The sequence below is a fragment of the Schistocerca serialis genome, chromosome 1 (assembly GCF_023864345.2).
Source record: "Schistocerca serialis cubense isolate TAMUIC-IGC-003099 chromosome 1, iqSchSeri2.2, whole genome shotgun sequence".
Taxonomy (NCBI): domain Eukaryota; kingdom Metazoa; phylum Arthropoda; class Insecta; order Orthoptera; family Acrididae; genus Schistocerca; species Schistocerca serialis.
Genome location: NC_064638.1, coordinates 308,476,661 through 308,504,460, shown reverse-complemented (window position 1 = coordinate 308,504,460; position 27,800 = coordinate 308,476,661). Strand labels below are relative to the sequence as shown.

The 27,800-nt window shown below is 37.4% G+C and overlaps 1 protein-coding gene across 4 annotated transcripts in view; it reads left to right on the top strand.

The window, feature by feature from the left end:
* The window catches only part of LOC126469267 (ATP-binding cassette sub-family C member 10), a 392,679-nt gene that overhangs the window by 164,720 nt on the left and 200,159 nt on the right, over positions 1 to 27,800 (top strand). For all 4 annotated transcript variants that reach the window (XM_050096621.1, XM_050096622.1, XM_050096619.1 and 1 more), the window contains 5 exons: positions 15,231 to 15,499; positions 19,702 to 19,842; positions 21,291 to 21,411; positions 21,738 to 21,831; positions 22,360 to 22,498. In XM_050096621.1, the coding sequence (XP_049952578.1) occupies positions 15,231 to 15,499; positions 19,702 to 19,842; positions 21,291 to 21,411; positions 21,738 to 21,831; positions 22,360 to 22,498 (764 nt within the window). The remainder of the gene's footprint in view (positions 1 to 15,230; positions 15,500 to 19,701; positions 19,843 to 21,290; positions 21,412 to 21,737; positions 21,832 to 22,359; positions 22,499 to 27,800) is intronic.

Genomic DNA, 27,800 nt, shown 5'->3' with positions numbered 1-27,800 from the left:
CTTCCAGTACCAAATACAAAACAAATAACTGAACATGTATAGGATATCATCTACATATAAATAACAGCTTTATGCACTACTTTCACCCATTTAATTATTCTTAAAATTATAATAAGATTAGTTGTGCACACACCTGCTAATTTGTAGGTGATAAGCATACAGAAATTTTTGTGCTTCTGATGCTTATGAGAAAATTACTGAATTTAATTCAACCAAATTCTGTACCTTCTCATGATGATGAAAAGTGGAAAGAAAGTCTAGAAGAGATGCTGAGTCACAGATAAGCACAAAAAAAGACTGTCACAATTAAAGATTTTGGTCATTAAGGCCTTCGTCAACAATAGGTGACAGACAGAGACACACACACACACACACACACACACACACACACACACACACAAACGGTTGCAGTCTCAGGCAACTGAAACCATACCTGGCTGCACTCATGTCTGTCAGTTGCATTTGCATGAGTAAGTGTGTGTGCGTGCGCTCACATGTCTTGTGTGTCTGTCGTCTACTGTTGACGAAGGCCTTGATGGCCGAAACCTTTAGTAGTGAGCGTCTTTTGTTGTGCCTATCTGCGACTCAGCATCTCTGCTCTATATTGAGTAGCAACTTTGCTGTTCATAATATTGTTACATTCCATTCTGCATTTTCCACTGTTTGAATGTATAGAAGCGCTATACAAGGGAAATGAACTTGAATGTAATATTATAGAAAGGGAAGAAGATGATGATGATCGGGAATTTGATACTTTCACAAGAATTTGACAAAACACTAAAAGACCTAATTTGAATCAAGGTCCGTGGAGTAGACAACAGAATTATTTAGATCCTTGGGAAAGACAAGTATGGCAAAACTATTCCACCTGGTTTGCAAGATATACGAGATAGGAAAATATCCTCAGACTTCAAGGACAATGGAATAATTTCAACTTCCACGTACAGAGGTGCAAACAGGTGTATTACCGAACTATCACTTTAATATGACATGCTTGCAAAATATTGACACCAATTGTTTACAGAATAATGGAAAAACTCGTAGAAGTTGACCTTGGTGAAGGTCAGTTTGGGATCCAGAGAAATGTAGAAACACATGAGGCATGTTGACCATATGATTCATCTTAGAACATACATTAAAGAAGGAAATTCTACTTTCATAGCATTTGTAGATTTAGAAAACTGTTGATAATGTTGCCTTTGAAATCTGGAGGATAGCAGAGAGAAAATATAAGAACCAAACATTATTAAAACTTGTTCAGAAACCAGACTGTGGTTATAAAGTGCTGGACAACATGAAGGGGAAGCAGAAGTTGAGAGAGGAAGGAGCCTATCCAATATTTTATTCAATCTGTACATTGAGGAAACAGTAATGGATGTAGGTTGAAGTAGTTACTTGGAGATGAAACTTGCACAGGATACTGTAGTGTGTACACTATATCAGACCAGTCATTTTACTGAAGACCACAACAGCAACAATATTTAATGTTAATATCAATTCTGACCCTTAAAAATTAGCACAATATAAGTGGAATTTTACATGGGTATTGGAGCTCACAGGTCATTTCAGTGTTAACATGCACCTTAATTCGAATATGAAAAGTATAAGGAATAGTACCTGTGATGGAAAAATAGATCTGTGAAGAAATGTTTGCTGTTCAATCACATTTGATAACCACATGTTAGCATCCAGAGTAACGACTATTTTCAGCAGACTTAGCAGATAGATAAACTTGTTTCGTCAGGCAGTGATAAGCTGCCACTGTTAAGTGGAGATGTACTTTCACAGTGAATTCCAGTGCTGTTGAACTGTTTATGACAGTGATTTACTTTTGCAGCAATCCTACAATGTTCAGGTTGGTTAAAATCTAGGTAAGTTGGTGGCCAGAAAAGTACATCTGTAATGGCAACCAAATAAAAACTAGACATATGGCTTCCCAGTGTAACTTCTACAGTGAAGTTGAAACATGGTTGGGCCCACATGTTGCTAAGGTTGTTTTGACTAGGCTACATAAGTTTTAATGGGAAGATCTTGCACATCCTCCATACAGTCCCCATCTCTACCCAAGTGAGTTCCATATTTTTGGAGCCCTGAAGAAAGGCTTTCGTGGCCATTGATTTGCTTTGGATAAAGAACTGCATGCATGGGTACAATCTTCATTCTGTAGGCAACCACAAGCATTTTTCCATGAGGGCACTGACCATCCTGTCTCACACTGCAGTAAATGTTTTAACAGTTATAGCAGTTATTTTTGAGATAATAAACTGTTTACTTACTTTTTTCCATTTGTCTCATTTTCATTTGACTGCCCCTTCTACTGTGGAATATTGTTTTTATACTATTTCAAACTGAAAGCAAGTTTACAATACCAGAGTAGGAAAGTTGCTACTCACCATATAGCGGAGATGCTGAGTCGCGATAGGCACAATAAAAAGATCCACACAATTAAAGCTTTCAGCCATTAAGGCCTGTGTCAGCAGTAGACACACATACATACACGCACGTACACACACTCACATAAACGCAACTTGCACACACGTCTGCAGTCTTAGAGAGCTGAGACCACACTGCGAACAGCAGCACCAGTGCATGATGGGAGTGGCGACTGGGTGGGGGTAAGGAGGAGGCTGGGGTGGGGAGGGGGAGGGATAATATGGTGGGAGTGGCGGACAGTCAAGTGTTGCAGTTTAGATGGAGGGCAGGAGAGAAGGTGTGGAGGGGGAGGGGGTAAGTAGTGGAAAGGAGAGAAATAAAAGAAATTAAAAGACTGGGTGTGGTGGTGAAATGACGGCTGTGTAGTGCTGGAATGGAAACAGGGAGGGGCTGGATGGGTGAGGACAGTGACTAATGAAGGTTGAGGCCAGGAGGGTTACGGGAACGTAGGATGTATTGCAGGGAAAGTTCCCACCTGCACAATTCAGAAAAGCTGGTGTTGGTGGGGAGGATCCATATGGCACAGGCTGTGAAGCAGTCATTAAAATGAGGGATATCATGTTTGGCAGCATGTTCAGCAACAGGGTGGTCCACTTGTTTCTTGGCCACAGTTTGTCGGTGGCCGTTCATGTGGACAGACAGCTTGTTGTTTGTCATGCCTACATAGAATGCAGCACAGAGGTTGCAGCTTAGCTTGTAAATCACATGACTGGTTTCACAGGCAGCCCTGCCTTTGATGGGATAGGTGATGTTAGTGACTGGACTGGAGTAGGTGGTGGTAGGAGGATGCATGGGACAGATCCCACAGTGGATCGTACTAAATTTTTAATACGTTAGGATTCACAACAGAAAAACAAGTTTTCACTTTACATCTCGTTTTCGGATAGCAATGAGAAAACTGTTCAGTATTTGTTACAATGCTTTTCTTCCTGCTGTTAAAATTTCAATAATTTTAAACAAATTGATATCATTTGTGCATTTACACTGCAATGGGCAGCTGCAGAGTTCTGTGTCACAACTTATTAAGCACAGACATGTTCATGTGGTCAGCTAGTTATTCACAGGCCTGAAACATATCCATTTCTTTTGAATGTGCCATCACAGCCATTCCTTACTGTAGCTGTGACTCATTAATATGTCTGCCTGAGCTGGGTGCTCCGTAGACACCTGCAACTTCTCCAGTCTGTCAGGGTGCAAGTCATATCTGGGTTGTATTCATTCCTTAGTAATAGTTAACAGCAGTGGACTGCTGAGAGCAGAGTCATTCTCTTGTGCAAGCACTGCCACTGTTCCAATGGGGAAACTGTGACACATTTATGACTCCAACTGTGCTGTGTGTTCTTGATTGCAAAACTACTCTTGCATGTTATGCAAATATTATACACCATAAGAAGTTGAAGCACAAAAAATTTTTGTTCAGTTCTGTGTGTAGGTGTGTGTGGCTGTCAGCAATGAAAAAAAGGCTGATATCTAATTATTCGTGCAGATATTTTTCTGAAGAGATAAAAGTAACAAAATTGCTCAGTGCTTTATTTGTGTTCAAATATCACATTTAAAAAGGACGAAGAGTAACCTAAGAAAACATCTGGAGTAAAGGCATTCTACAATACATATAATTTATACACAAATTATTGTCTGAAACCAGACATTTTTTATGAAAATACTGAATCGGCAGAGATTATAGCTGAACTGTAGTTGGTTCACTAGATGAGTACCTCTGTCACATCCCCACCCAGTCTCATATCAGAAACCTGCAATAATCCTGTTTTGCATTTATAAAAATTATTCCTTCTCTCATATTTTCAGCAAGACCTCCCCAAATCTCTCCCTCTCCCTCTCCCTCCCTCCCCCCCCCCCTTTCTCAACTCTCTCCCTTTATGTCTCATTTTCAACCTCTCCCTCCTTATAATTCATCCACCCCCTTTCTCCTCCCTCTCTCCCACCCCTTCTTACAATTTCTCTCCCCCTTGCCTCCTCTGTCACATTTTTCACTTCTTTTAAATTGTCCCCACCCCTCCCTTCACCTCCTCTCCCTCCCCTTTCTCTTTCTCTGTATGTCATTTCCCACTTACTTGTATGCCATTTGCCTCTTGCTACTCACATCACTCTGTGCATGTTCCTCCAGCATCCACTCTGAGAAACTGTTTAATGAAGAATATGAATTTGAAAGCTGGGTGTTTTAACACGTTGTCTGTGTATCTGATGATTGGTCAATATAACTCAGGACAGTGAGGCAATTTCTTTGAACATACAGTTCATTGTAAATTGATAGATGGTATAGTATTTCTCACCAGGAGATTGAATTGTAACAAGCCTGATCACAATGCAAGAAAAATATTGTGAACAAAACGTGTTGTAAGCAAAGATTTTTACTTAGATGCAGAGTGCAGTGATAGAGAAATGTGAAGTTAAATTACAGCATGACAAAGAGGATCTGAATTAATCTGTTTAGTTCCTGCAGTCTATGATTGAAAATTTGCAATGTTAGTGTCTTGTGTACATTTGTCACCATTTTTTGTCCACTTTGAATTTCGTAATGTCTTCCACCACATCTGTCCCATTAGTTCAATCATATCTCATTTCTCATCATATATGTCCCCCTCTCTTTTTAGTTGTTTAAATGTTTCTTTTGAAATATTTTTACAGTATTTATTTTTGTGGGTCATTCTATTGGAAGTCATCAGATGGGGGTTGCATCATGGTTACAGATTTCAGTGAAATGTGGCACAGTTAATACCTGCACTAAAGTAAGTTCATATCTTAGGTACTGAAATGTGAAACCCCCAGGGGGCTGATCTAGGCCATCCCAAAGTTACAATTTTGGCTGTTTTCTTTCTTTCTTTTTTTTTCATAAAATGTGCCACCATGTGTGACCACCTAGGTCCTTGTACTAAATCAGATACAGCCAAAAGGTTTTTCTCATTTGAAAGGAAACACCTCTCCATTGTAGGAGAAAGCAATAACGTGTTTCAATGGTTCATGGTTTGGATGTAATACATAGACAAACAGCTACACAAGTTATCACATTTTTGCAAGTTTCCAATTTTTTTTATGTCATGTGTGAATGATAGTACTGAAACAATATTTGTTGTATATAGAGAGGTGATAAGGCTGAATTCATAAAACAAATTTGGTTGTGTTACTTGCATGTGCACCTGACCTTTTGGATTTTGAAAATTCTGAAATTGTTAAAAATCGCTATTTGGGACCTCCACAAATGCAATGTGTGCATGGTCACGGCATGCTGCAAATTGCTTCATTATGTAGCTTGTATCTAAGTCTATTACCACTAAAATACCTTTGTGTTACTCTAATGCATAACTTTTTTTTTGTACTCGTTAACAGGTACTGGCATGCTGCAAATTGCTTCAGTATGTAGCTTGTATCTAAGGCTAATTACTCCCAAAATATCTTTGTATTACTTTCAGTTATTATAAATCATTTAACAATGTTCTAATATTGATAAACTACATATTATACCAGGCATTCCGTGAGTGAATGAGCCTACGAGTAGACGTTAAAAATGTGAAGGGCATGACTGTGAATAGTTTCGGTGAAATCCTGAGGCACTGAAATTACATGTAGAGAATAGAAACATTCTGCTACTTTTTTTTCCCTTTTGTTTATCACCATCGTCTTAGAGAAATTACACTTGTGGGTGGTAATAGTAAACAATAGGTTGTCAAATTGGCAATGACATCACACCATTATTGACAGGCAGTTCATTGTTGCAATGACTGCCCACCATTACTGACAAACAGTTCATTATTAAGCTTGTTTTCAGTAGCATAGCTAGAAAATCTGGAAACTGGTAGACACTGCCAAGTTCTTTTGTATTAATTTCTTTTTTACAAGGAAAGCTCTCCCATCTGTCACTAAAATCATGCATTGGTTTTTGATAGTAAAGAAAGACCTTCATTTCATTGAGTCATGCTCAAGATCTACTGAATTCTGTAAGTTATATTTTAATTCAAATTGTTTTTCATACATAAATGCTGTGATGGATAAACACTGTGATGGATGGGACAATTTATATGAGATAATTAAGTTAAAACCTATCCCCTACTAAAATATCAAACCATGACACTGCTATCTTTCAGGGATGTTTTCTGAAGTGTCCAAAGTGCTTTAAGTTAACTTCAACATTAAATTTTTAATTTTTCACTCTTTTATTTTTATGGTGTTAATCCAGAACTATTAGTCAAAACTGCAGACAAAAATAATGGTGAGTTACTGAAATTGCCCATTAATCTTGTGTATCAAATAATACATGTTTGAATTCCAGCTAAAGGAATCAAGAATTTAAATTAAACATTTTATTTTGATTTCCCTAACTCCAAATGTCCCATCCATGACTTGTGGAAAGCCTGATACATGTAACAATAATTTATTGTTTTTATGTGCAGACAGCAACCTAACACACCACCTGTAATAGAGTTCTGCCCACCCAGGAATCCTAATTGGTCCACTACCTCCATCCAGTCACAGCCGTGCAGTCATTGCGCACAGTATTGAATCATTTTATGAGGAGTGTGCATGACACTACAGTTCAGTATGGAAGTGGATCATGAAGTGCGTGGTCAGTGTGTGGATGACATGGAGAAATGTTTTCCTGGTACAGCATTAAGACAGGAGTGTCATAAACTATCTTACTGTAGACAGTCAGGACTCAAACGTATGTGTGACTACAGTGATGCGACAAAACACCTAGTGGCTGTTCGTACAGGATCACAAATTGATGATGAGTAAACTTTATGTTACCATCATGAGAAGGTATATCTGGACAATTTTACCTACATTTTTGGTCGTATATGTTGTGATCCATCCTCTCGTCACAAGACTGTGGTAAAAAAGTCTCTGAGAGTTATTTCCGTAGAGCTGCGTAGGCAGCTTTCCAGTAATGTTAATCTTACACCTGGCAAATCTCTGTGCTCAAAGTGTTATTGCGTGTTTAACACCAGCATAAGAGGCAACCAAGAGAATGAATGAATGTTCAATAGATACTGGGTGGTCAGAAAGTCAGTATAAATTTGAAAAATTAATAATCCATGGAATAATGTAGATAGAGAGGTAAAAATTAACACACATGCTTGGAATGACATGGGGTTTTATTAAAAAAAAAAACCGAAGTTTACAAAATGTCCGACAGATGGCACTGGACAGCAAAACGTCAGTGACTGCACATGACAATCGTGTATAAAAGGAGCTGTAATGAGAGAGAGAATCAGATGCACCAGCAGTCGCAGCATGTTGACATTACCTGAAAAGGCACTTTTAGTAAAGCTGTATTATCAGAATGGGGAATGTGCTAGTTCAGTGTTACAATCCTATCGCCATAGGAAGGGGATTCGAACGGGTATAGGTCCATTGACAAATGCAGCTGTGGTGAGAATGATTTCGAAGTTCAAAGCCACAGGTTGTTTAGACAATAGACTCTGCACTGGCTGACCGAGCACAAGGCGTAATGCTGCTGAGACAGTTCAGGAAGAAATGGAGACTGTAGCCGGTTCGTCGATGCACGGGGAAGTCAGCGCTCGAGCAGTCGCTCATCGAGCTGGAATTCCATATACTACTGTTTGGTTGGCACTTACGCGTACCCTCCGATGCTATCTGTACAAAATCCATCGGCATCATGAACTCTTACCTGGCGATTTAGTGAAGCGGAGGGCATTCGTGGTGTGGGCATTTCAAAAGATGGCGGAAGACGACAATTGATTGTGTAACTTGTTGTGGACTGACGAAGCTCATTTCACACTCCAAGGGTCTGTCAACGCCCATAACTGCAGAATTTGGGCTACCAAAAATCATAGAACTGTCGTGGAAACTCCATTGCACGACGAGAAAGTCACAGTATGGGTTGGATTTACCACATCTACCGTTATCGAGTCTTTTTTCTTCAAGGAAATGCATGATTCTGGTTTTGTAACTGCTACTGTGACGGGTGAGAGGTACGCTGATATGTTACAGAATTGCATCATCCCCAGCCTGGCTGATAAACACCTGCTGGAACATAAGATGCTTATGCAGGATGGCGCTCCACCTCATATTGCTAGACGCGTGAAAGATCTCTTGCGCGCATCGTATGGTGATGATTGTCTGCTCAGCTTCCACTTTCGTCATGCTTGGCCTCCCAGGTCCCCAGACCTCAATCCGTGCAATTATTGGCTTTGGGGTTACCTGAAGTCGCAAGTGTATCATGATCAACCGACATCTCTAGGGATGCTGAAAGACAATATCTGACACCCATGACTCACCATAACTCCGGACATACTTTACAGTAGTGTTCACAACATTATTCCTCAACTACAGCTATTGTTGAGGAATGATGGTGGACATATTGAGCATTTCCTGTAAAGAACATCATCTTTGCTTTGTCTTACTTTGTTATGCTAATTATTGCTATTCTGATCAGACGAAGCACCATGTGTCGGACAGTTTTTGAACTTTTGTATTTTTTTGGTTCATAAATATCCCATGTCATTCCAAGCATGTGTGACAATTTGTACCTCTCTATCTACATTATTCCGTGATTTATTCAGTTTTCAAATTTATACTGACTTTTTGATCACCCGGTATAAGTGACAGTTTTCGGCCTGCTGAAGAATTTGTAGCTCCAGTGAATATGGGCCTGTAGTGCTCTCAGTGTGTCTCCACTTAAGAAATGGTGTCTGAGTAGTACCATCAAACGGGGTGATTTCGGACAGTTTTGTCGTTATTTTGATTGTAACTTTCGTATATATTGTTAGATTAAATTGATTGTTATGGAAGTGGTAGGGTATATGTGTAACGAATAAAATATCCCAGAACCAGAATGTGTACGTGTAGGTATATTTATCTGAGGCAGTTAAATGAAGTGTCCAAAGTCACCCCATGGATTGGGATGATTTCGGACTCGTGTTTTTTAAATCTCTGTCCGAAGTTACAGTATATAGAGGGTGAATTCGGACAGTTACTGCCATTTTTTAAAATTCCACATGCTTTTGATTTGATTTTGGTGACATTTTATACATTTTAAGGTAGCCCTTTGTTACGAATAAGTGATATGGAATGATATAATGAATTTTATATATTACAGATAAGTTTTTATTTTGCAAGAATTTAAATAAAATTTTTTTACAGTTCTTAACTCAAATATTAGAAACAGACAGAAACAAACAAAGTAATTTAACTAAAAAGATCAAAATAATTTTTCTCACTCATCATTCTAAATTAAGTTGCAAACACTTTAAAAAACGATTGTCTTCGAGTCTAAAGCACATCTTCTCGAAAAATGAACATTCCTCTCTTATCAACTGGTGTGGGAAGTATTCTCAAAATTTGCAATTTTTGTATTGTCTCTTCATTGGGGACATTAGAAAACACAAATATGTTTTTACTGTTCTTGTGTGGGGGAAGAATTTCACACTTACTTCCGTAGCACCAACATTTGTGGCCACTCCAACATACTGCCATGTTTGCTCCTTGTTTCCACATTTATATTTGTACCCTGCAACAAGAAAAGCCTCTTCTTTCAGCAGTAAAACTTCATTGGATGATGTGTCTTTTCACTTTCACTACTGCTAGAAGTACTGTCACTTGTTTCAGCACTGTTTTCATTTCCTTGAAAATCTCGTCCAGTGATAGATTTTCCGGGTTGAATGTCTAGTTTGCATCGGTGGCAGGAGCTACCAAGCTTATCTGGAGGATAACAAATTTCTTTGTGCATTTCTTCAAAAGTGGAAGACCATGCGTCTGTGTTGCTTTGCTGGCTCCCCCCATTATCAGGCAATTTTTGTAAGACGTGATCTGGATCAAAAGGGATTAGGCCCGTGGCGTGAAATCCACCCTTTATGTTTTCCTTGGAGTTTGCTGCAATCTTAGTCAGTGTGTGCTTCAGAAGAGATGGGAAGGCATCCTTGGAAATGGTCCCATGAGTGCGTTTCTTCCAATCAGTTAATACAGATCACCACGCTGCTTTCATTGGCCTGAAGAAGCTTACAACGAGCGGTTGGAGGAGGTGCGTGCTATTGGGGGGAAGGAGAATGAATGAAATATTGTTCCGTTTACACTCTTCAATAACACGTAAAGACACGTGACTGGATAAGTTGTCTCCAATCATGACTGTTGGACTGTTTTGCCTCTTCAAATAGGGCAAATAGATTGTAAAGAATCAGTCTTCAAATACTGGCATGTCAAACCATCCTCTTTTGTTCCTATTGAAACGGGTTCCTTGTGGTCCACCTTCTTGCCATGTGTCCCACAAACGCTCTGATTTCCAAACGACTTACGGAGGAAGCAGTTTACCATCATCACTAGCTGCCATCATTATTTAGACGCTAAATATTGATGAGTCTGTCACTTTTTCAGCATGCTTACTCCCTCGTTTCATAATTATCTGCTGCTTGCCTGGATCATCTGACATGTTGGTTTCATCATAGTTGATCATGTTGCTAGGTGGGAGATTTTCCAGCTTTGCCTTGGTATTGGAGAAAAACATCTTAACAGTCTCTTTGTTCACTTCTGCACAAGCTCGTTTAATATTTTTGCTTAAGTGAATGGAAAGATCTTCTGACTGTCGTTTGAGGAATAAATACACCCATTCTTCTCCTGGCAAATTATTATGAAATTTCTTCTCTTTTCGGCCAGATTTATCAAGTTAGCCTTTAACTAAATATTTAACATCCAATTTAGTGAAGGGAAATCTCCAATGTGCAGCCCTCAAGATACCTTGCTTCAACATTTCTTCTTCTTCTTTATTTAGCTCTGGCTGTCCTCCCAGTTTTTTAGATGTGCTTCCTGCTCTTTATTTTGTAGGGTTGATTAAGGTATACCATACAAATCACAAGCTTTTCTGTACGATAATTTACCACTCTGAATATCACGAACAGCTTTATCTAACAGTTCCGGATCATAATTACAGCATACTGTAGCACCTCTCCTGTTCTTATACGTTCTTGGCATTGTCTGAATTCACCCCACACATTACACAGTTTTACAAAAACAGTCGTTATTTTATAATCTTGCACGAGAAACTCGACAAACTTTTACAGAAATTGTCTCAATGCTGTTAGCTACTGAGCGCATCAACAATTACGGTTACAATAACTTCCCGCTTGGCGCAAAAATTGAAAGTTTCCACTTTATGATAATGCATGGATTTTTAACACTGAGACTGTTTGTCAGTTATTCATCTAGGGAAACAATTGACGCAAAATAAAAATTGTGGAAAGCGATAAATGCAATCTTGCACTTAAAATAACTGGCGCACGGACATTAAAATAAGTAATCCTGTGTTTCTATGCAGTGGCAAAGAGCAAATAAACCATACTGTCCGAATTCGCCCCGGTGTCCGAAATCACCGTTTGTAATGGTAGTAAAAAAGTATCACATGGCAAAATGAAGCACAAGAAAATCTGCTCTGCTGTTCATAAGCATTTGGAAAAGTGTCTCGAAGTTACAATACCCAATCATGAGGATCATATCCCTCCAACTTCCATCTGGACAGACTTTGCTAATCGTATTGAACAGCTAAATGAAAAATGTAAAATGGCTACCTATGAAATAAAAGTCAAGATTATCAGTCTCCTTCCTTTGAAGTGGACAATTGCATATTGTGCTCCAGGGAATTTGCGGTTTCAGAATATTTGGTTCGAAAGGCCAGGGCACAGAAGGAAAAACAAGGAACCTTGCCGTATGTGATGCATCTTGGACGTGTAAGTCCTTATGTGCTTGTGTAGTACATACTGTTTGTAAATTTTTTTTTAAGATGATGAGTACAGTCGTTTGTGTCCAGGGATGAAAGACTTTGTATCTGTCCGATTGGAATGTGGTGTTAAAGAACACAAGCAGAAGTGCCTTGTTTTATTGAATTTGAAGGTGGTGTATGCGGCCTTCAAAGAGAAGTTTCCCACTTATAAAATTGGTTTCTCAAAATTCACACAGTTGCGTCCCAAATGGTGTGTACTCGTGGGTGCGCATGGAACCCATGCTGTGTGTTGTATTCATTACCAAAATCTGAAGCTGATGTTAGATGTCACCAAGCTTCGTAATACAACTACAGACTTACTTGAGAAGATTGTCTGCTCTACAGAAAGCGAGGATAGTATGTTATGTAAGTCTGCCCTGGAGTGCAATGTGTTTTAGCTCTTCTTGCAGAATCAGAAGCACAGTGTTTGAAGATGTCCAGTATATGCAGTGGATCACAGTAGCTTAGTGTACATTGATATCAGTGGTGGAAACAATTGAAGATTTCATACACAATTTTTGCAACAAACTGGAATTACTGAAAAATGATTATTTAGTAACAAAACAGCAATCATGTTATCTAGCTTCATTGAAAGAAACTCTTGGCCCAATAGACTGTATTGCGATTGGAGGTTTTTCTTAGAATTACTTGTTTATTGTACAAGACGCAGCACAAGGATTTCACTGGCAGCAATCCCAGGCCACAGTGCATACTTTTATAGTTTATTTATCGAAATCAGGATCAGCGTCATCAACTGTAAAGACATTGTGCATAATAAGTGACTACATCATTCACTCAACAGCTGCAGTACAGTATCAGAAAACCATTATTGCCCATATAAAAGATGCAATGCCTCACCCAGGAAAAATTCACTACTTTTCAGATGGAGCATCATCTCAATATAAAAACCAGAAAAATTTTAGGAATCTGACACTGCATTCTGAGGACTTTGGAATTGATGCTGAGTGGCATTTCGTTGCCACTAGCCATGTAAAGATTGCCTGTGATGGGGTTGGGGGGGACAGTCAAAAGACTGGCTGCCAGAAGGGATCTTCAAGAACTTCATCACCCAATCCTCATTGCACAAGCACTTTTCGAATTTGCATCACAAGAGATAAAGGGTATTCAGTTCTTGTATGTGTCCTCAGAAGACATTTGAAATAACAGTGCAATGCTACTGAATGAAAAATTTGATCAGTGCAGGACAATTCCAAACACAAGACAGTACCATCACTTTAGACCTGCTGGAAAAGATGGTGTTAAGATGTATTGAACTTTATGCCCCGTGAGATATGATACAGGTTATCACACACACAATGTATAAGCACAACAGTCTCCAGTACAATACCGATCAGTATCATTGCAAGATATCAAGCCGTCTTCTTACATTATTTGTGTCTATGATTCTAAGTGGTACCTTGCCTTTGTTATGGACCATTCTGAAGAGAACCAAGACGTTTTGGTGAAGTATCTGCATTCACCTGGACCAACTAAATCTTACTTCTTAACCAATGAAGTTGGCTGTGTGAAACTCGGGGACATTCTAAAACCAACTATTGTGCCAACCACTATAACAGGCAGACAGTATGCACTGGACTGGGCAACAGAAATTGAAATACTCCAGTTGTGTCTAAGTGAGGAAAGGCACCAGTCTTCAATGCATGTGCTTCCTATGTAACTTTCTATTTAGATAATGATTAATGTGCTCAAGTTGAATATGTTGCACAATAATGGGTCTCTCATGTCAAATTCTGTGGCACTTACAATATTGTCTTTATCGACAAGAACACACTGTTAACGAGTACAAAAAAAAAGTTATGCATTAGAGTAACACAAAGGTATTTTAGTGGTAATATACTTATATACAAGCTACATAATGAAGCAATTTGCAGCATGCCGTGACCATGCACACATTGCATTTGTGGAGGTCCCAAATAGTGATTTTCGACAATTTCAGAATTTTCAAAATTCAAAAAGTCAATGTGTGCATGCAAGTAACACAACCAAATTTGTTTTATGAATTCAGCCTTATCACCTCTCTATACACATCAAATTTTGTTTCAGTACTATCATTCACACATGAGACAAAAAATATTGGAAACTTGCAAAAATGTGATAACTTGTGTTGCTGTTTGTCTGTGTATTACTTCCGAACTATGAACCATTGCAACACATTAGTGCTTTCTCCTACAAGGGAGAGGTGTTACCTTTCAAATGAGACCAACCTTTTGGCTGTATCTGATTAGCACAAGGAGCTAGGTGGTCACACATGGTGGCACGTTTTTTGGAAAAAAAAGGGCCAAAATTGTAACTTTGAGAGGGCCTAGCTCAGCCCCCTGGGGGTTTCACATTTCAATACCTGAGATATGAACTTAACCCTCTTTGACTAAAATCTGATGATTTTCAATGGAATGACCCTCGTAAGTTTTTCACTTTTATTCTAGTAATACCCATTTTATTTATTTTTTTATTTTTACATGAGACATGCACTGTTGCTCTGAAGTCAGACCATCATTAATGACAGTGGTGATTCAGTGCAAAAGGTAGAGAAGGCAGGAAGTGTGGTAGTGAGGCAGATGGTGCAAGGATGTATGGAAATGAGTGTGAGAAAGGCATAATGGAAGGAGATTAACGTTTAGGTAAATCTGCATGGATGATGAAAGATAAGAGCATATTCACTTGTCTGTGGGCCACAGTTGTTGATTCAGAATTACTCTATTTTAAAATGATCACATTTCCATTTCAGCGTAAACCCGATCATGTTTTCATGACTCAGACACTTCACTTATGCTGAATGAATTTTCATGTACAACAGAGTGTGCACTGATTTGAAACTTCCTGGCAGTTTAAAACTGTGTATACCAGAAAGGATTTTGATCCGGAGTCCCAGGTTTGATCCTGAGTCCTGGTCTCGCACACTGTTTTAATCTGCTAGTAAGTTTCACTTTAATCAATTTCAGTACAGTACCCTCATATCTCCTGCCCCATTTACAATTGGAAGCCAAGTATTTAAAACATTGAATTTGTGTTCATGCTTGGATTCAAACATGTTTAAAAACAAATTTTTTTCCAGAGGTCCGATCAGAAGAGGTGAAATATTTGCGAGGACGCAAATTCCTTGATGCACTGTGTGTATTCTTTTGGGCTGCAACACCAGTGCTAATGTCTGTCCTAACTTTTGGGACTTTCGCTCTACTGGGTGGAAAACTGACAGCGTCTACAGTTTTCACAGGAGTGGCATTGTTGCAAATGTTGATTGCACCGCTAAATGCATTTCCATGGGTTCTCAATGGCATTGCAGAAGCTTGGGTGTCAATTGGTCGATTGGAGAAACTGATGCGGGTATGTAATTCTTCTTTCAAACATCACATATTGGAACAGTCATTGCCTTTTTAATTTCACAAACTATGAATGATTTTTTGTATCAGTTTTTGGAGGCATTTGCATAACTGTAGTACATTTGTGAGTTTGTAGGCATATTGAAGGCCAATTTTCTTTGTAATGAATTATGAGTCGTTTTTTTTTTTAAATTATAAAACATATTATGTGGGTGTGATAAATCTAAATATACAATAAAAATATGAAAGAAGTTGGACAGCTGACTTTTAACACTGCTCTGAAGAAGCTATATACTTTAGTGGCAAACTGTAAGACAAGTAAATTCCTAAAAAAAATTTAAGTGGTGTTGTACATGATCTATAATTGTTAATGGTGGTGCATCATGAAAACAGAAATGTACTTGCCTCAATATATTCTTGCTCAGTATCCTTATCCAGAAAAAGAGTGTTAAAATCAATTATATACCATGCTTATCATCAGTTTTTAAAAATTAGTTTATGAAATATTTCAATATGTCTGTGTGCTGGCATGAGCCAAGAATTTATATTTGTGTGGTGCATGACCATGAAAAAGAGGAGGTTAAAAAGAAATGAAATAGCAGATCTGTTAGGAAACATAAAAGAGATGTACTCTATTCACTTAAAAACTTAAAACAGGACTTCATTTGTTATCGAGGAAAATGATTATATTTTCTGTTGGTAATGGATGTCACATGAAGCAATGTATCCATATTTGTTGATTTGAATAACTCATCTATACACCACAAACATGGAATTAAAAGTGTCTTTAAAAACACCAGAGAAAAGGCATGTGATGACATAGGAGGGCCACTGTGTTGGACAAGGTCCAGCACATTTTAAAAGTTCCGAATTAGGAAGGAAGAATGAAGTGATTACATTTTGCGATTAGAGCAGAAATATGAATGGAAATATGGAATGATGTAATGAGTTTAAAACAAATTGTGTTTCAGAAACTTGTAGTATTGTACAAAATAAGTGTATGTATATTGTATAAAGTAAAGTACATTGTAAGTCATCTATATTGATACTCATGTGTAAACAAAAATTTCTGAAAATACAACATAGGTTCTGAGAAACTATGGTTAATGTGTTATATGTTTTCAGTCTCAATCAGCTATGTCTACATCGATAATCTAGAACGTACTGTGATGTGTATAGCATAGGGTACTTGCCACTGTACAAACTGTTAGGGCTTCTTTCTATTCCATTCACATTGTGTGTGTGGGAAAAAAGATTGCTTAAATTCCACCGTGTATGCTGTATTTTGTCTAATCTTTTCTTTGTGCTCCCTATGGGAGTGATACATAGAGTGTTGCGTATTCCTAGACTGCTCACTTAATATTAGTTCTTGAAACTTTGTAAGCAGATGCATACAGAATCAGTCCTAAAATGTCTGCCAGTGCAGGCCTTTCAACATTGCTGTGATGTTCTTCCATTGATAAGTTGTGATCATTTGTGCTCCTTTCACAGTATACATTCTGTATCCATTCTTATTCCTATTTAGTGTGGCTCTCTCACAGTTGATCAGTTTTATAGGTGGGTCTCACGAGTGTTTTGTAAACAGTCTCATTTGTAGACTGAATATATGTCCCCAATATCCCACCAGTGAAGTTAAGTATCCTTTACTGAGCCTGTGTGATCATTCTGTTTCATGTCCTTACAAATTATTACACCCAGATATTTGCATGAGTTGACAAATTCCAAATATGACTCATTGATATTCTAGTCATAGGATTATACATTTTTTCCAACAATATTGTGTCTGACAAAGAATACCTGCACTATATAGCATGGACTTGACAGCAATGTATTATGTTGCTGCTGGTTTAACAATGCTTTGCTAGCATGTTTATTGATTTGTTTATTTGGAAGGAGTAACAGTTCATAGTACCTAATATCAGAATTAAGATTTTTATTTAGGGTGACCCAGGAATGGGTGATGTACAGCTAGGTTGCTGTTAGCATTTCCAGCCATTTATGTGTAAGGAACTGATGTCGTAGGTAGATAAAACTGTAGAATAGCTTCTGATTCCAGCTGTCAGTGTGTAAGGAGCTGTTATCATAAGTAGACAAAAACTGTAGAATAGCTTCTGATTCCAGCTGCCAGCACAGTAATATTATCAACTCCACACTAGGTTGCACAAATTTTTTTTTTTTTTTTTTTTTTTTTTTTTTTTTTTTTTTTTTTTTTTTTTTTTTTTTTTTTTTGTAGATTGGTTGCATTTTCCCAGTACCCAACCTATGAACCAGAGTCCACCACTTGTTTTATTTATTATTAAGCCCATGCGCCATTACACTTAAAGTCCTCACAGAGTTTTACACTTGGGTATTTGTCTGAGTTGACAGATTCGGGTTATGACTCATTGAGCATGTTGCCATATATTATCATACTATATTTTTGCATTTTGAGAACAATTTTGCATTTCCAACCACTTATAGCAGCTTACTAATTTTTTCAGTAACTTGAAATGTAATAAAGATCTCATTGACTACAGCTTTTTTTAGACAGTGCTTCATTATTTGTGAAAATTCTGAGGTTACTATTAATGTTGTCTGCCAGATCAGAAATATACAGCTTGAATAGCATAGGTACAAACACACTACCCTGGGGCACCTGAAGATATTTCTACATCTATCAATGACTCTCCAGCCAAGGTAACATGCTGTGTCCTTGTTATCAAGAAATTCTAAATCCAACACTTTGTTTGGTATGCCATTATGATCATTTTCATTAATAACTGATGTGAGGTACTGAGTCAGGTCCTTTTTGGAAGTCATGAAAGATAGCATTTACCTATATGCCTTGATCTGTGGGTTTCAAGATGCTATCTGGGACAAGTACAAATTGGGTTTCACATGGCCAATGTTTTTGGAATCTGTACTGGTTGGCATGAAGGAAATCATTCTGTTAGAGATACTTCATTATGTTTTACCTCAGAATATGTCAGAGATATTGCACAGTAGTTTTGTGGATAATTTCTTCTATTTTTTTTTGTAGATGGATATGACTTGTGCTTCCTCCAACTACTTGCACAGTGTTTATCTCATCATCTCTATTGAGATGTTATTCTCCTTGATAAATACTTTCATTTTTTATGACTCTTTACGTAGGTGGATATGACCTGTGCTTCCTCCAACTACTTGCATGGTATTTACCTCATCATCTCTACTGAGATGTTACTGTCCTCAATAAATAATTTTATTTTTTATGACTCTCACCATATTGCCTGGCATTTACTGTTCACACAATTTCAGCTACTCACACTGATTATTTCTAAAATATTTCTGTGAATAAATATGAATGCCTTGTGCTAATCTCTGGTGTTCTCAGGAAGTAAATCTCAAAACAATAATTATGTTTTACATTATGATGTAATAGTTGTAATAAAGTGAAAGCTAGAAATGAAAGCAAGATTGTGGTGATAAAAATACAAAAATTACTTCATTTGTCATATCTCATTTGCAGTATAATGTGTGATATGATCAGTAAGCATTTTGTATATCGGATTAGCTATTCCTCTCAATGTCCTTACAAAACTCAAGTGTGTACTATTGATCTAGAAATCCTGTTTTAGAAAAGATTTTTTGTTTGAAATTGTCATGTGAATTCAGTATCTGCAAAATGACTTTTGCATAAAAGCAAAAAGGTAAAAAAGTAAAACAGACACTCCTTATTAATTTAGATACCCATCCAACTTAGAAACTTATTGTTTATATGCTTACTGATTTCTGTCAGTGGCTCCTCCACACATTGAGTTATTGCCTTTGTTTGTATTCCACCTGGGATTTTCTGTTGCATTGTTGTGAAAGCTTTTATTTGGAAACAAGTGGAATATGAGAACTCATGAGTAGAAAATTATGTGTATTCATAAAAGAAGTTTTATTCAGATTGGGTTAAATGACAGGGAGATGAAGTGTCCAAACATTGTTTTAGACAACAGAGTAGCTCTTTGATCCTGTGATCCATTTTATGTTAATCTAAAGATGTAATAACTACTCCTATGGTTAGTAATAGTGTTTGGGCCCTTCTATTCTTTATGTGAAGCAGAAACAAAAGTACACTTACTATTATGATTTATAATTGAGTTGTAGTTTTTCATCTAGTCCAAGAGTGCTTGAAGAGTGATAATATCTTATTAACTCTACTGCAATTAAAGGATTCTAACAGCATTTCACATTGCATAGTTGGAGGATTTGGATCCAGACCACTATTACAGTAAGATGCCAACTGATAGTGGTAAGATCGTGCTGCAGCTGACGAATGCTAGTTTCTCTTGGAGCAGTACTCTTTCTGTACTTAAGAACATTAATATCACAATTAAAAAGGTAAGAATGCAGCACATACACTTTTATATTTAGACATTAACTTTTCATATTTGTAATGTTTACATCAGATTTTCACATATTTTTACTGCCACTCTTAGATCATAAGTATTTATTTTGGTCATGGGAATGTATACCTGAAATGCTACTTTTTCTTCTTTCCATCCTTTCTGAATTGAAAATGCATAAATGCTTTTGAGACATAGTTTTGCAAATACTGTCATTTGGATGTAGGGACAGTTACAGCAAGTTGTCAGAAATGCTAATGTACAATCACATATAAAGAATAGTTGGTTGCAAAGCATCTTTAAATAATTTAGGAACAAACTTGTAAGTCTCTGTTAGATTCATGTTCTGTTTTCATATTCAGTTGATTATGCCAGAAAATGTTTGAAAATTTTTCACAAAGAAAAAACATCCACACTGAATGATTCCAAAACCCTCATTAAAGATGTTAACCAAGTAAAGCAGATTTTATCTTTCAGTGTTGTTTCATCATGCCTTGCATATTCATTGTGACCTTACATTACTTATGGCAGCTGGAAATAAGCATGGATATATACTTGGCTAGTTTTTGGCCTGATCTTTTCTTCTCAATAGGATTTCATTAGAATTCAGTGCTGAGATGTCATTGAACAGATAAAATGTAATCATGTCTTAACAATCATCCTATATTCATATTTCCTAAGTGTCCCTAAATACCCATTTGTTTTATCCTGGAGACAGAGTGGCTTGTAACATAGAGGTTGCTAATATCTGTCTATATATGCAACTTATAGGAGTATCATATCTTTGGTTGGGTATTCAGACGCAAGTCTGGTTAATAAGTTAGCAAATATTGCTGACACATACTGAAATATTGTGCGAAATCCTTGTGTGTCATATCTCACTATTGGTGGCAACTGTAAATGTTTGGAAGAAAGAGCTGTAGATACCAAACTGTGTTTAAGCATACTTGATGAATCTAGTGATTTAACCTTGTCTCAATTTCTCTGGTCATCCTTATAGAATGAATTTATATTAAGTTTACTGTGGATGGCATAGCTCTGTACATAAAATGATTCATACTCCAGGAAGAGACACCATCATTTTTTTGTGTTTGCAGTTTATGGTTTTTCTGTGACTGCCATTTCATCTGTGTTCTTCGCAGATAGGAGATAAACATTCTGTATATTTAGAGACTTAGTCTGCTTTATTGTTAGTAGGGAGATGATGATACTTTCACAACTCTGCATGACACCTGAGATATCTCTAAATTGTTAACCAGAAGATTAAATAGCATTTTATTATGTCTGTTTTATCCTTTTGTGTATGTGAAGTGACACACCTGTGTACTTACCACATTATTTTAACTTTTGCATAATTATTTGCTTTTTATGAAGCATTTACCTTTTCATTTGGATGGTACACTTTGAGGAAACACCATTTTTGTTTGGTTGTTGCATTAACAGGGACAGCTAGTGGGTGTATGTGGCCACATTGGATCAGGAAAGTCATCACTTCTGGCAGCCATTGTTGCTGATCTTGAATTACAGTCAGGATCTATCAGTCTCACTGATCCAAAAACTGCAGGTATGAGACATCACTGAATAATTTTAATGTGTCTCATTTGCAGATACCATGAATTTCTTACAGTGTCATATGAATAACTTTTTAGGAGAAGTGCACAGCTATAACATTATACACTTAAACATTTAACCCTTATCGCAAATTGCCTGATCTGATAGCTGCAGGTGAGATGGAAATATTTTGCAGGCAAATGCTACATAACATGATGTCAAGGCATAATTTTTGATTTAATGAGTTTTATTTTAAAGATGGCTTTTCTTCTCAGTCATCTTGCTCATATTCAGATATGCAGAATCAACATGGCCCTATTAGATAATTTTTGGTTGCAGTTTTTGGACTGGTAGCCCAATCTCCTTGGTTACAACGAGGCTCTGTACGAGATAACATACTATTTGGTCGTCCATATGAGCAAGCAAAGTACAGGTCAGTCATATTCATCTCTCTCTCTCTCTCTCTCTCTCTCTCTCTCTCTCTCTCTCCACCCTCCCTCGCCCCCCTCTCTCTCTCTCCACCCTCCCTCCCCCTTTCCCCTCCCCTTCTTCCTCCTTCCTTATCCATTGCCTCACCTTCTTCATCCATTGCCTCACCTTCCCCCCCTCCCTCCTTCCCTTTATTTCCGTCCAGAAAAATTTCTCTCCTGCTGCCACCTACCTTTTGTGTGTGTGTGTGGGGGGGGGGGGGGGGGGGGCACGCACGTGCATGCTTTTATTTTAACAACAGTTGTTGGATTCTCTCTCTGTTGTTCTGGGGCCATTACTTTTTAAAACAAAAGTAACATAAAATAAAAGTAAGTAAAGCAACCTGCAATTTTCTCGTACCTACTACTTTTCATGTTGCTGCATATACTTTCAACCTCCTATACATCCTCTTCTTTTTCTGCCTCTTCATTCACTTTTTTTCAGTTTTGTTGTATTTGTGGCAAGAGACCATGGAAATGCTTGTTTTCTGTAGGCGTGTTGTGGAAGCATGTTGCCTAGATGGTGACCTCCAGCAGTTATCGGCAGGGGACCAAACTGATGTGGGAGAAGCAGGTGCAGCATTGAGTGGTGGACAGAAAGTGAGAATAGCACTTTCTAGAGCCGTGTATCAGGTATGTTAATATGAAATGTTATGTACTTGGAATCTTACTGTCCATTTCTTAAGATACAACCAGTTTCAGTTTTTTTAATGCTTTCAATGATCTGCATATGCTATTGTATGAATTATATTATTGCCAGAACTCTGATAAGAATGCATCTTTCTTTAGGTGTTACGTAAGTGCTTTATTTTGTTACCCAAGGAAGTTCCTGTTAATTTTGTATTTCAGGTACCTAAAAGATGTAAAGGGAGTTGCAAGGGAAATATGTACTTTGACCTTTTCTTTTTTTAACGGACTGTTGAACACTGATAGTATGTTCCTGTGTCTTTGAATCAATACTCATGAAACAGTAACTACCTAGTCATTCAGTCACCCACCTATCCATCCATTCAGGAATGGGTGGAGGTAGGAGGAGAGTGGGTACTTATTGTTTTATGAAGTAACGGATTAATGGTTACTTGTCTGTCACAAATTTGGATAAAAATTTATGTTACTGCCACCTCCATTTATTTTATGATATTCTTCTACCTGAAGTTCCTTTTTCACAAACACTAAGTTTAACTGTATATATTTTTAGATATATTTTATTATTAATTTTTAGACATCTTAATGGGTTATAGGTTTTTATGGTCATGGGGATTTTATTAATTTTTTCATTCTGTGGTTATATTTATTATGTCTTCTTTCATTATTTTCTTAATTGCATTTTACTTTTACATCTTACTTTTGCTTTCCCAATTGCTCCCCTCCACCAACCCCCCCCCCCCTTCCCCCGCCCCCTCACCACCTACTTCTGATTTATTTTTTCCCCCATTATTTCCTTTTTCTCCAATTTTTTCGTCACCCCTTGTTCTCACAATGCATGTGAGTGAACTGTCCTTCCTTTCTAATCTTATCCAAACTATACCTCTTTCCTCCCAAAGAAAGAACTGATAATACTTTTATGTGTGTGTACTGGCAGTAATAAAAAAAATTGCCTCCTACTTTCAGTAGCCTTTCATGGCATAAGATGTTTCCATCTGTTTTACAGTCCAAACGACTACTGTCAGTACTCTACACAATGTTCGTGGGGAATTTTTGTTTCATCTTATTCAGTCCTGTGTTTTCTATATTAAGTTTCATTGAATTAATCATTGTCTTAACACTTTTGAATTTCAGTCTATTGTTTTGCTCTACTAGTTCATCATTTCAATCTGTCTCTGCTAAAGCTGAGTTACAAAACATGGTGTTCAGAAACACCTTTACCAGAAAAGACAAAGTAAATATTCCAGAATTTGAATCAAGAACAGCTGCCACTATGAGCAACTTAGAAGAAGGTATCCTCAGAGTAGTGAAGTAACTTAAATCACTTAATAAAAGCAAGTCTTATGGTACAGACTGTATACCAGTTAGGTTCCTTTCAGAGTATGCTGATGCAATCCATACTTGAAAATCATATGCAACCACTAAAAGGTTCTGTACCCAGAGATTGGAAAGTTGCAAAGGTCAAACCAATGTTCAAGAAAGTTAGTATGAGTAATCCAATAAATTACAGGCCCACATCATTAATGTAGACATGCAGCAGACTTTTAAAACGTATATTGTGTTTGAACATTATGAAATAGCTCGAAGAGAATGGTCTGTTAATATGCAGTCAACATGCATTCAGAAATAACATATATTCAGAAAACATCGGTCTTGTGAAATACTACTAGCTCTTTACTCACACAAAGTGTTGAGAGCTATTGACAAAGGATTTCAAATTGATTCCTTATTTATAGATTTCCAGAAAGCTTTTGACACTGTACCACGCGAGGGGTTTTGTAGTGAAATTATGTGCTTATGGAATATTGTCTGAGTTATGTAACTGGATTCATGGTTTCCTGTCAGAGAGGTCACAGTTCACAGTAACTGACAGAAAGTCGTCCAGTAAAACAGAAGCAATTTCTTGTATTCCCCAATGTAGTGCTATAGTCCCTCTGCTGTGCCTGATCCATGGAAATGCTTTAGGCAACAAACTGAGCAACCATTTGAGGTATTTTGCAGATAATGCTGTTGTTTGTCATCTAGCATAGCCATCAGAAGATCAAAACAAATTCCAAAACAATTTAGAAAATATATCTGTATGGTGCGAAAATTGCCAATTGAAAGAAAAGTGTGAGGTCATCCACATGAGTGCTAAAAGAAATCTGTTAAACTTTGATTACATGAGAAATCAGTCAAATCTAAATTCTGTAAATTCAACTAAATACCTAGGAATTACAAGCACGAACAACTTAAATTGGAAAGAAGACATAGAAAATGTTATGAGGAAAGCAAACCAGAGACTACATTTTATTGGCAGAAAACACTTAGAAAATGTAACAGATCTACTACAAAGACTGTCTACACTACACTTGTTTGGCCTCTCTTGGAGTACTGCAGCACAGTCTGGAATCCTTATGAGGTAGAATTAACAAAGTACATCAAGAAAGGTCAAAGAAGAGCATCACATTTTGTATTGTCCAAAAATAGGGAAGAGAATGTCACAGATATGATACAGTATTTGGGGTAGACATAATTAAAGCAAAGGAGTTTTTTGTTGCAGTAGAAGACAAATATTGCAAAGTCCATTTGCTGGATATGGTGTCAGAGGACCTGTCTCTTCTGTGTAGGGGCCACAAATGGTGTAGCTGGCAGGTCCATAGCCGGCAGCTCCTGGAAGTGAAGGTTAATGTGAATGCCAGGTCCATGGTGGAGGCAGCTCCAGAGTAAGATTCTGACTGTGGGAATGTTTTAAAATTTGATGCTTGGCCCAGGAAATTCACTCAGAATGAATTCCTCAAGCATAGCCCGCACTCAGACCTAAATACTGCCTGGGCACCAGAATAGTGCATGTACTACTTTATGGTTATGTGGCCCATGGAGAAGACAAGGTCTGTAGGGCCAATGACGTCTGGCAGTTGCAGGTTTGCTGCCTGGTGACTGGGCAGAGCTCGGCCATCTCTTTCTGTTATCTCAATTGCTGTCCCCTGTGAGATCCGTGCCCACGTGACCCATGGGTGCGTTGGTTGCTATCTGAGTGCGTGCAATACATCGACACAGCAGAAACTATTATGCTACATATAATAAAGCACAGCAAGTTGGACAGTGGCAATATATTTCTTCAAAATACAAGAATGCTCCAGTAGTAGAGAGTAATCTGTATAGTTGCTGTTCAATTTGGGTAATAATCATTTTCTAACATGATCATAAATGATTTGGTCATGGCAATTCACAAAACTCACGCTACAGTGTAATCACAGTTTTCAATTATTAAAAGAAAACACACACATGAGAAGTAAACTGTCAGTAACATTACATAATCTTGGACAGATGCTTCTGATGCCAGTGTATGCTATAGAATGTGAGATAAGGTAAACATTTGTATTTGATTTTGAAACTACACAATTCCTTTGTCTATGCCAAGCACTAAACATACAAATTCATGCTCTAGACAATAATCATTTCGTATGCTGTAATGAGAAACTATTTTAATACTGTGTTACAATAATTAACATTTTATTTATTCATTGTTGATAATTTAAAATGAAATAGGTTGTGTCAATAGTAGTGCAGTCAAATCATACAGTACAGCTATAATCTTAAATACTAAAATCAACATTGGTCGTATCAAATGAAAGAGTACAGCCCCTGTCTAAATATTAAAATCAACATTGTTTCTATCATAACACTCTTTTACACTGTAACATGGGTTCCTGTCAGATGGCTATATAATTCCAACTTGAAAACTTTAAATGGACTGGATCAAGCAGAGAGAGAAAATTTATAAAACATTTGGAGGGTATTCACTTTGTGGGAATTTCCTGTTCTTGCCAGTCTGTGCCTTGGAATGTCAATTTTTACTTTATTTCTGGTATCAAGTTTGTGATTTTCTTCTCTGGCAACATGCTCTTTGATACTGTTTCTGACAAAGACAGCAGAGACATAGATTCACAACTGTTAATATTTTAAGCCTGGTGGAAAAAAGGGAGGGAAGGGCTGCAGTGCTCCATAGGACCAGCCTTGCGTATTATACAAGCAGTTTCTTTTTTATTTTTAAAATGTTACTAATATGAGAGGAATGTCCCCATATCAATAAGCCATTTGAGGAATGTGACAGAAAGGGCCCTAAATATGCCATGGGGAGACCACTAAACACATCTCTCTGTTTCCACATGACGTAGGACTCATGAGATGTTTATGCAAACTTGACTGACATGTTCCTCACAATTCAGTTTGGTATCAGTATGAATAATGAAAAATTTGTCACAATTATTTCTATATTATTGGACAAACTTAGCCAAAGCTGTTGGTTTTTGTTTGGATTACAAACAATTTTTATTACCTGCAAACCAATTTGATGCAAAGTCAAGCATTTCATGCATAATTTTATCAGGAGTTGTGATGATGCGAAGCAAGTGAAATTATATCATTGGCATGAAATATTACAAACTGTGATACACAATGCAACAGGTCATTGATGGGCACAATGAAACAGAAGTGTCTGAAGACGAAGCCATATGGAACATAAGATCTAATTTTTACCAACTGGAAATGTCTATTTCTATTTGAGACAAACTGTCTTCTGTTGTTCAAGAAGAAGGAAATTACTGATAATGTAGATTTGTGTACACCATAATACTCCAGTTTTCTCAGTAATGTGTTAAAGGGTTTGCAGTTAAATTTTTTACTTATATTACATGATATATGTGACACCATTTTGTTCCTTTCAAAAGCTGCTAAAGTCTCATCACCTATTTCTAGAACAGTTGCAGTGTCATCTTTACTAACTGAAACCCACACAGATTGTTGAAGAAGAGCTCATGTTTTCTAAAATAATTACATGATTGCGCTAAAGAAATTTCTGGCAGAAAGTAAATAATTTAGGAGTAACAGAGACAACTCACCAGGTTTTACCTGGAGGTTCTGGCAACAACATTGGAGAATCTCAGCACTGTGTTCAACGGTGTTTACAAGTCAAGGCGGTCACTTCCAGCACCATTTGTCTCACCTTTGTTTCCCTATGAACAAGATATGACATGGTCATTTCATTTTCTGATTTTAATGCAAAGCCTTTAATTTGTTTGTGGGGCCTCTTTTGAGTGAGACACCGTGTATTTGTACTATTTTATATTTTAGGTGTTGAGGCCCCTTGCTACCTTTTATTGTAGAATGATGCAACATCACTATCTGACATAAAAGTTTGTAAATATCATGAATTCTGTTAATATGTTACCAGATCTGATGATGACAGCACAGATCTGTTGAAACCAATAATTAATAAAAGATTTACAACCGATCTTGGCGTACTTGA